At 37.6% G+C, this 11,385-nt stretch overlaps 1 protein-coding gene across 1 annotated transcript in view; it reads left to right on the forward strand.

Annotated features, from left to right (window-relative positions):
- dlg4a (discs, large homolog 4a (Drosophila)) overlaps positions 1-11,385 on the forward strand; it is a 142,123-nt gene that overhangs the window by 42,527 nt on the left and 88,211 nt on the right. The window contains exon 2 of the mRNA XM_016552293.1: positions 7,917-8,078. Coding sequence (XP_016407779.1) covers positions 7,917-8,078 — 162 coding nt within the window. The remainder of the gene's footprint in view (positions 1-7,916; positions 8,079-11,385) is intronic.

An 11,385-nucleotide genomic window follows, 5' to 3' on the forward strand; every position in this document is an offset into this window, starting at 1 on the left:
GGAAATACATCACAACACTGAAGTCAGTTGCAACTTCCGGTTCACGGGTACTTTGATATTGATATTTTTCAAGGTATTGAAGTTAGAAATTTCTGTATCATGACCACTAATTCATATACTTTGTCAATAAGATAAAAGTGGGTTGTGTTCAAAGTAGCTATTATCCACATAGATTTTTGATATGAATGAATATTTTTTTGTAATTCATTAAATATCGCCGGCTAAAAAGTAACTAGTAACTAGTACTCTGAGTAGTTTTTGAGAGGAGTACATTGTACTTTTACATGTAATTGAGTATTATTTCAGCAATGTAACAGTACTTGTACTTAAGTACAAATTTTCAGTACTCTTTCCACCACTGGTGAGTGGTGATATGATATTTTTGCCATATCGCCCACCCGTAAATCATTGATATACTATTGATTTAGATAAACGCCCACCCCTAAATCATTGATATACTATATACTCTCGCGGCCAAAGCTTACAGTGCTGTGGGCCAGGCCACCTCTGCCCTGCATGCCATGGCTATCCTGCAAGTACAGCAAGCCAAGGAACTAAAATAAATGCACGAGGCTAGCACCGACCCGAGGTTGATGCAGGAGCTGCGCTTGGCGACTGACTTCGCCCTCCAGGCGACAAAAGTCCAGGCGACAACCCTCCACTGCACCACCGCGGGTACGTCGATTGTTCCTTTGGTGCCACTTATACGGTGTCTGGGAGCGTGACTTGTGCTGCCCAGCCCGTCTCGCTGGCACATTCGCACAATTTGACTCAGCTATGCGATTCATTTCGCCAGGTGACCTTCCAAGTTCAGCGGCGCTCTAGAGACTTCGGTGGCAGTCCGAGACGCTCCTGTCTTGCGCGAGGAGATTGGTGTCCTCCTGGCAAAGGATGCAATCGAGCCGGTCCCTCCAGCCGAGATGAGGCAGGGGTTTTACAGCCCCTACTTCATTTTACCCAAGAAAGACAGTGGCCTTCGGCCAATCCTGGATCTGCGAGTCTTTAATCGGGCCCTTCACAAGCTTCTGTTCAAGATGTTGATGCAGAAGTGCATCATCAGATGCATCCAGCCCCAGGATTGGTTTGCAGTGGTCGACCTGAAGGACGCTTACTTTCATGTCTCGATTCTTACTCGACACAGACCGTTCCTACGGTTTGCGTTCGAGGGTCGGGCATGGCAGTACAGGGTCAGTTGACTGTGTGGCTACAAGGCAAGCACGTGTTGGTCCGCACAGACAACACTGCGACTGTGTCATACATCAACGAGCAGGGATGTCTACGTTCACGCCGCATGTCACAACTCGCCTGCCATCTCCTCCTGGACTTCAGAGGGGTCCCTTTGAGCCAATGGATTCAGTCGAGCTTAAATTCCTGTCTGCTAAGACAGCGCTCCTGACCCCGCTCACTTCCATCAAGAGGGCCGGGGACCTTCATGCATTTTCGGTAAGCGAAGGGTGCCTTGTGTTCGGGTCGGCCTACTCTCACGTAGGCTTGCTGCGATAGATGGTTTTCGGTTATACTGGTGTTAAGCCGCAACACTGGTTACGTCATTTGCCTACTGCCGCACCGCCCCCCACCGTCGTTTTGATTTTTTTATAGTAACAAAAAACTTCCCCATCGTTCTGCCAAGCTGTAACAACAAACAAGAAAGACTTTAAGCAATCTTTTATTGAAGGCCGAAATCCCTTCTATTAAGACATTTCTGTGGTGAAAGAAGCTTGGCTGTCACCAGCAGCGATATGCTCACCTTTGGTCCCTGCGGGTACCAAGGTAAGCGAATTTGCGCTGGGGCGGTGGGAAGGTTATGACCTTTGCATAGCATTTGGCTGACACGCGGCTGCTTGTCAACATTTGCAATGCCATAGGGTTGTGACGGGTTCAGCGTAAAACCTGATGAGTGGATGCACCTATTTATACCCGTATGCACGGGGAGTGTCTCAGGTATGCAAGATCCACTAGCCAAAATTCATTGCCGTTTTCTCTTAAAGTCAGAGATGATTGGGGCTCCCAAGTAAGTCCCCTAGTGTCGTCATTGACATAACGTCTCCGTTCCCTCCATCAGGGAACGAGGGTTACATATGTAACCAAGACGTTTTTGTTAATATTTTGAATTATTATTTTTTGTATTTTCAATTTTAATTTAAATTTTTTTTTAAATATTTTCTCATTTTATTTCATTTATATAAATTTTTATTAATTTTAATATGTCAGTATAGTTTGTATTAAGATTTGATTTTGAATGTTTAGCTTTTATGGAAGCCCGTTTCTGCCACTGAATAAAAACAACAAAAGTAATTGTGAGTTTTTATTTCACAGATCTGACTTTTTTTCGTGCAATTGAGAGTTTACATCTCATAATTGCGAGTTATAAAGTCAGAATTGTGAGATATAAACTTGCAACTCTGACTTTTTTTTCTCAGCCAGAATTGTGAGATGTAAACTCACAATTATGAGTAAAAAGTCAGAATCCTGAGATAATAAGTCACAATTACCTTTTTAAATGTTTTATTTAGTGGCGGAAACAGGATTCCATGTTGATATTGGTGGTTTACAGGGACTCTCCATAGGCGTAGCTTTTGTACTGTACAAACTGTATTTTCTATCGCCCTACACACATATATATACAACGGTTCTTTCTGGTCCTTGAATCAGATTGGCTGATAAGAGCGTGATATTAGAGTGATAATAGAACTCCAACAACAGTTTGAATCACTCCACTTGCCGTATTTCTCACATAGTGTCATGGCGGACGCCCAAATTCACTATAATTTTAAAAATAACTCATGTTTTTGTGTCACAGAATGTAGTTTTACGAGCTTTTTAGGCGAGAATGTACTGTACTTGTTTAGACTTCAAATATGTGGTTTGTTAATAAAGATAACGTTTATTGAAAAATTTGCTTCAATGTTTTCGGAGATGTGAGCTCCAGGGTGTCAGTGGCCATTCAGCATTCATAAACCCGCCGAGAGCGCCACACCTCGGCCAGATCTTCTGGAATTTGCCGCTGGCTCTGTAGTGGTTAAACATGAGATATTATTTGTTTTGGGTAAATCTAAAGTTTGGTCCCATTAATCTATTATTTGTTCCAGAGCAAATAGTTTTGGCTGAGGGCAAAATCTCATCATGTTATATTTGTAACTTCAATGCTGTATATCAGAGCGCCGCCTCTGTATGTTTGACTGAATTGCCTAACAACTTTTTGATGGCTGTTTTTGTTTATTAAATATTATTATTCAATAAATAATATTTAATATAAAAATAGTAGTATTTAATAATAGTATTTAATATGAATATGAGATTGAGCTTAAGAATGAATGCTGTAAGTGTAACCCCACTTTCCTGGTTCTTTCTTTCGACCCTTCCGGAAAGGACAACACGGAGACGTAGGCTGAGCTCACTCATCACATTTACTGGAATATATGAAATGACACAAAACAGACATGAAATACAGCTCATCCGGTCTCATAACATTCTCCTCAACGGCTTTCATGCGACTGATTTACCAGTTCAACAAACAATAAATCAGTTTTTCCATAATTAAGAGCTCAATTTCTTTTTCTGTTGTTTTCTGAACAGAGAAAATATAACATCATAAGAACATTAGTACATCATACCTGGAATATAAGAAATGACACCAAACAGACATGAAATACAGCTCATCCGGTCTCATAACTGTCAAAAATAAATATACATGTGAAAATAAGCAACGAGAAAATACAGAGACAGAAACACAACGAATACCATGTGCTCCTAATGCACTCAACAGTGAGTTCGGTATAAAACATCAATTATCCGTCAACTCTATATCTCTTATGACTCAAATATGAAATAAAATACTTTTAAAATAACAATTTTGACCTTAAAGAGAAATAAAATCATCTCTGACAACATTTTATTTCTGTTCGACCGGAGAGAGATTTTACACCTACCATTCTCCTCAACGGCTTTCATGCGACTGAGGAGAAAATGGCCGACTCCACTGATAGGTTACCTTAGTCACCTGTAGGTGTCCCCATATCCCTTTCTTTTAGATGTACTTAATACATTCTATTCAATTAATATCTTAGAATTATCTTGCAATATGAACAATCATTTTGGCACAATTCATTACAAGTTTCTTTTCCCCGTTACAATAGCGCGGTATTGCGATATTGCGGTTATCGCGACAGCCCTAGCAATTAGTAACGAAGGCTTGGGCTCAGCTGTTAAACTTTCAAACTGAGATTTAAATCTGTGGTGGAAGGAAGTAGTTCTGTACAAAAGAGGGATTTTAAAGACACTCCATTTTTGTTTCTTATGTATTTACACACTCATGCCATCGAACTGTTGTATAAACACCATATCACACTCATAGCTGTGAGATATGACTGTATATCGGCATGCTGTGATTACCTACAGCACTGGTGCCTACGGCCTTACAGCTATTCACTGTAAGATAATTCTACTACAGAATCGCAAAAATACACAAAACTACATACAATTTAATGTAATTAATTCCCTTAAAGTACAGCAAGTTTATTTGCTTAAAGATAACCCCATTCAATCCTGTTTTAGCAGGAAGTACGTCAGTAAAGGAAATAAAAAGGTGCTTGTCAAGCTCTTTCATGAGGCTTTTAAAATGAGCTGAGAAAAGTAGACTATGTAGAAAGTATCGACAACTGAAAGCATCATCAAATTAAATATTTAATAAAGCAGAATTCTGTGGCTGCAGATAGTGTAGTAACGGGTACTAGTCCTGCTATGTGTGTGTGTGTGTGTGTGTCTAATTATATATCTCCTCACAGATTCTTTGAACACTGGTGTTAGTTCCCACATACTGTATTGCCTCTTTACTGTCATTATAGATAATTTACCATAAATGATGTTTATCATAAACTGCAGAGTTTGGTAGACAGTGAGAAAACTTTCTCAAACGTACAGTACATATTATCTTGGTAGTTTGGATGAACTGGATAACGTTTGTGACAATCAAGTGAATAACAGACAGGATTAAGATGATGAAGTGCTCACAGAAGTTACAGATAAGTTGTGTTAAAGCTGAGAGGTGCATTATTTTATATGTTCATACTCTTATCTCAGCTTAAATGCAGAGACAACTAAATAAATAATTTGTAGGTGGATTCCCTGAAAAATGTAAAAACGTGATTTTTGGCAATCAGTTTGAGATCAAATTCAATTCAATTCAGTTCAATTCAATTCAAGTTTATTTGTATAGCGCTTTTTACGATACAAATCGTTGCAAGGCAACTTTACAGAAAATTAAGTTTCTACAATATTTAGTAGTAGCTTATCAGTGGTGACTGTCAGTTTATGTACATATGGCAGAAATGTATGGAAAAATCAATTAAAGACGAACTAGCAATGAGATGCAGCCTTAGTCTGACGCAAGAAGCAAGTCATTTGCAATTTTAACAAGTGCAGTTTCTGTGCTATGGTGGGGCCTGAAACCTTCCAAGGTCCTCTCCTTGGATTTGACACTTGTCACATTGCAAATTAAATTGTCACATTGCAAATTCACACTGCAAATGTTCAATTATTATAATATTCTTATGTTCTATTCTGTTCATTTTATCTCCACATTTGTGTTTTTGCACTTGTCTGTTCCTGCATTCTCTCTCAGTCATTGTGCTGTTGCTGGATCATTGTAATGTGATCTTGCTTACTGTACCTCCCCTCTCCCCTCCTTCTTTTCTCAATCCTGGTCAGACTGAAGGATTCTTTCTGTCTGATCTTGATACAAACAAAGCCTCAAGTCACTTCAGTTGGTGGCCATCTTAGCAGCACCTCCAGACAACTGGTGTAATGCAATTCCTGTCTGCTTGAAAGGGAAAAGAACAAAATATCCAAATCTGTTTGCCAACCTTAAATTCCAGTTGGAGGTCAAATCAGAAAAGAGTATTATAAATGGGGCTTTTGCTCAAAACAGACTGAAAATGCATTTACATTGTTCTGAAAGCACACTTGGAAGCATATATTTTTCTTTTCAGGAAACTATGGTGTATAAATTATAAAATATTATAATCTGAGAAACATTAATTCTAACCTCACATACTATTCAGGATATATAAATAAGGTAACTGGTTTTCCTCAAGGGATAGATTACCCAAAAATGAAAATGTACTTACTGTCAGGCCGTCCAATATGTAGTTGAATATTTTCTTCATAGGAACAGATTTGGAAAAATTTAGCATTCCATCACTTGCTCACCAATGGATCCTCTGCAGTGAATGGGTGCTGTCAGAAGTCCAAACAGCTGATAAAAACAAGTAATCCACACAACTCCAGTCCATCATTTAATGTATTGTGAAGCGTTTCTTACAAACGGGCAGTTTTTGGCTTCACAATATGTTAATTGATGGCCTGGAGTGGTGTGGATTACTTATGGATTATTGCAGGGGTGGCGAACCTGTTTGGCATAATGAGCCAAAAAAAAACTTTATCACTGCAAAGAGCCACACAACAGATATGCAAACAACAGTATATCACAATAACTTATATGCCTAATTACATAACGCAATAGTTTTCATGGATTTAAATCAGCCTACCTCCTCTTACTTGACTCAGTGGGACACCTGACAGTCCTTGGTTTCCACAATCAACCGGCACAATCTTCCAAAACTCCACGGTTCCTTCCCTCATAACACTTTTAAGTCTGTCATCCTCAGAAAGTTCGATCATTTCAAGCTGAGATGGTGCTTCATCTTCCACTAAAGGGGCTTTTAAACAGTCTGATTCAGCAGTGAATGGGTTGATCAGAAATGTAATCTGGTTCTTTTTCGGTACAAAGAATAGCAACAGCATCACTGAGGCACTTTTTAACAAATTCCCCTTCAAGGTATGGCTTTTTTTGCACGAGCAATGTAAAATGGAGTGAGGTGAAATGGCGCTCAAGATCTGAAGCCTTAAAATGTGACAACGAAGTCTGGCATATCAAGCAGAATGGCTTTCCATTTCTTTCAACAAAAAAATATAAATCCTCCCATTCAAATAAAAATGTTCTGTGCTCATCTTCGTATTTACACTTAGCTGTACGCTTACCTGACTATGCCATGACGATTGATACTAACGAACTTCACGTCAATCGTGTGTCAACTGGCTAAGGTATGTTAAATCGCGCGAGAGGTTGTGTAAAATAAATAAATAATAATAATACATATTAAAAATCCAAATTAAATGCGGCAAATGCATTTAAATACATACCCCTTTATTGCAAAATTATGTTTTGATATTTTAAAAATAAATTGAGATTGTAAACATAGAACATGTGGATAGATTGAAGAGCCGCACAAGAGCAGTGAAAGAGCCGCAAGCGGCTCGCCACCCCTGGATTATTGTGATGTTTTTACCAGCTGTTTGACTCTCATTCTCACGGCACCCATTCACTGCAGAGGATCCATTGGTGAGCAAGTGATGTATTGTTACATTTCTCCAAATCCGTTCTAATGAAGAAACAAACTCATTTACAGCTTTGGCCTGAGAGTGAGTAAATTTTCAGCAGACTTTCATTTTGGAGTGAACTATTCCTTTAATTATAAGGTGAGACATATTAAGAATTGTGATTTTTCTGCCAGTGGCATATTATGCCATCAGCGTTATATTTTCTGAGCACTAGTGGTAATAAATGTTGCAATGTTTCAATCCAGCTGGTATTCACACTTACATGATCTTTGATTGTGGGAAATCTTCTGATCTTTAATTTATCCTCTGCTTCAGTGTGCAGCTGCAGACGAGAGAAAGACGGGCTTGAAACTGATGAGAAATGCATGAATCAGTTTACCCTGAGAACTTTCTTCAGGGTCATGTTGTATCTTGTGCCAAATAAATCTGCATTTGTTTGCATTTGTAGACTAAATATAATGCAAATCTGCAGAATGTGGTTTGAGTATGTGACTCCTTCTCTCTTGTTCTCTCTGTAGAAATATCGGTATCAGGATGAAGAGACTCCGCCCTTGGAGCACAGCCCCGCCCACCTGGCTCACAGCAAGAGTGCTGAGATGCTTCACATGAGCGATAAGAACCTGGCTGCCATGGACTCCATGCACAGTTACGCCCCACACACACACATCTCACCAATAAAGGTACAGACACACACACACGCGTGCAAACAAACAAAGAATTGTGCTGCTAATACTGTATGCTTTATTTTATTATTCAGATTTTGCTGTTTTCTAAGCTCAGGAAACCTAGTGGAGTTTTGAGTTTCTATTCTATTGTATTCTATTCAATTCTACAGCTTAGGGATGGGCGATATCTTATCGTTTGCTATATACCGGTAAAAATTCTCCCCACAATAAGAATTAGTCTTCCCGTGATAATAACGATAAAGCCTAGTTGTTGACATATTTTTATGTACGACCATGTGGAGCGACATGACATTTTGCATGTGTATGAGTCTGTTTACAAACATACTAACTTTGTGATCAGACGTGGTTTCATATCACAGAGTGAGTCATAAATCATACTATTTGATAGTATTATATACAGTGATAAAGGCTATATCAATTAGCATTGCATTATAAATATACTTTATCCAAATACCCAAGATTGCTTGAAGAACACAGATAAACCATATATTGTCGCAATCGTATGTTTATTGTCTTCGAGTTTCCTCAGTTAAAATTTCTCTATCTGCGTTTTATTCAGCTACAGCAATAACTGGATACTTTTGTCCATATAAGGGATTTCCTGGAGCGTCTTCAGTGCAGTTACTTCTGCAATGCATATGTGTAGTCTTTGCGCAAGGGCGCCCTCCGGGTTCCAGTATGAAATAGTCATTACATTATGTGTGTACTCAGTAATGCTCACAACACCAGGGTAAAAATAGGGAAGATAATACTTTTCTCTAAAGAAACAGGATTTTTTGTCTCTTAGTGGATGCATAAGATTCCCTGAATTATCGTCATTGATATTGTTATTGCAATAAATACCAGAAGTGATATATTTTTAAGCCCATATCGCCCATCCCTGCTACAGCTACAACAGTGTTATTTTAGTATTATTTTTATATTGTTATTCATTAAAATTTTCAATTAGCTTTTATTTTTATATTTTCAGTTTTCATTATAATTTTAGTTAAAGATTTAGTAATTTTTCTATCCACTGTCATTTTTATTAATGTTTTGGTAACAATTTAAGGACCAATTCTCACTATTAACTACCAGCATGCATATTTATAGCATATTGGCTGTTTATTAGTACTTATAAATCACATATTAATGCCTTATTCTGTATGACCATATTCTAGATACATTATAGATACAAACTTAACAACTACCTTACTAACTATTAATGAGCTGTAAATTAGGAGTTTATAGAGGTTATAATAATACTTAATAGTTAGTTAATAGTGAGAACTGTACCTTAAAATAAAGTGACTGTTTTTATATTCTTCTTATTTTTTATTTCAGTTTTAGTTTTAATAAATTTTGCGCTACAACTTATGCATATTTTACTTCAGTTAGTTGCCAAAGCAGAATATCTAATTTTTTTAGTTTTTTTTTTTAAGTTAATTTTTTTTTTTCATCTAATATTTATATATATTTTTTAAACCATTTTATAATCTCAATAAACTCCTAATTTGCTGCTTATTGATAGTTAGTAAGATAGTTGTTAAGTTTAGGTGTGGGGTAGGATTAGGGGATCCTACAGAATAAGGGTCATACAGAATAAGGAATTAATATTGCTTTATAATGATATCTGAATCGTATTGATCGTAAACGTTGGTATTTGTGCACTTGAGTACAATCACAGCATATGTTCTCCATTTGACCTCAGTTTGGTCTAGCAGAAACAGTTGTGATGTTAAATAGATCTAACTTGAGATGTTTACTTACCAGCACACACAGATAAACCACTGTATAGTATATTAATGCATATGCATACTTTACAGATATCCACTATGCGATGTGTGTGTATCATCTCTGTTCTCTTTGTCTTTGAGAAAATATGAATGTTTTGCAAGAGTTATCCACACAATCGATCCATTGTATGGTTATGTGTCTGTTTGAACTCTCTCATACTCTGGTCTACTGCTCTATATTCCTCTATGGCAGCCGTGTCCTCTTCTCTACTATTTTACTGTTCTCTTCCTCTCCCTGTCTTACTGTCTCACCGTCTGACCTCTGTGTTCATTTCCTGCCTGCTTTCCCCATTTTCTCTGGCTTCGGTAGGTGTGTGTGTGTGAGTCATGTTGTGTGTGTCAGACTCTGCGTGAGTTCTGTACACCTCTGCTGTGTGTAGGCCGATCAAACCCGTCTAAACACTCTGGACTGTTTCTGCAGCCCCCACTGGCTCTCCAGCACATTAAACACACACACATACTTCCGTCTTGCGTAATTTCTCAACACAGACTCACATACAGCACACAGTTTGGCACTGTACCATGTCATTTGTTCTATTTTTGCAGTATTTATTCAGTATGCACATTGTGTTCTAGATTGTACTGTACATTTACCTAAATGTGCCAAGTACACGGTGTGAAATACTGCAGTTGGTTTTTCCAATGTGACCACAGTTTTTAGTATCTTTCATGAATTGAACTGACAAATGTTAATATATTTTTTAACAAAATATGCTTGATATATGCCATTATATAGTATACTTATAGTAAGGAGTATGCTAGCACTGTCAGTCTTACAAACTTCATCCTAGTGTGACATACAGTACTTTCAGGGTTGGGAAGGATACTTTCACTACCGATTACAAAACACATGCTTTAAAAAATAATTTGTAATGTATTTTGATAGATTACTCAAGTTTATTAACTTAACCTAAGTACTTTGGTATACAGTACTTTGGAATACTTAAGTTAAGGGACATATTAACTTGTTTTTATGTTAACCACCTCTAAATGAAGATGGGTGGCATGAATGCATTTAAAGCAATTATAATTGCATAAATAATATTATGAGATTAATGTTTTGACGTGATCGGCCAAAGTTCAAATCTGCCTTTTGCCGAACTCGTTCTACTCCCATTCTTCTCCCTTTTCCCATCGCATATCAGATCGGACAGGCATCGGAAGAGTTGAGCGTCTGCGAGCAACCTAGTGCGGTTTGGTTCCTGAATGAATCCGCATTTTGTTATCACTGCTGCTATTGTTAAACAGGCATTTTTGTATTGATCTCTATTGCAAATCCACAGTTCTCGGTACCAATTTCGGTACCAAAGCAAAACACAAAAACATGCTAATTAAAAAATTTCAAATATTAAATATCATCATGTCCTCCTGTTTTTTTACCCTAATAAAAGTTATAGGAGCATTAAATAGTTAATAAAGAAATTTCATTCTAATACTCATTATATTAGCGTTAGCCGCGCGCTTATGCTAACGATTAACTACTCTAATAACAGCGATGTTCATTTCAATCCGACATTCAAATTAAA

This window comes from Sinocyclocheilus rhinocerous, unplaced genomic scaffold, assembly GCF_001515625.1.
Source record: "Sinocyclocheilus rhinocerous isolate Xijiao unplaced genomic scaffold, SAMN03320098_v1.1 scaffold285, whole genome shotgun sequence".
In the NCBI taxonomy this organism is placed as follows: Eukaryota; Metazoa; Chordata; class Actinopteri; order Cypriniformes; family Cyprinidae; genus Sinocyclocheilus; species Sinocyclocheilus rhinocerous.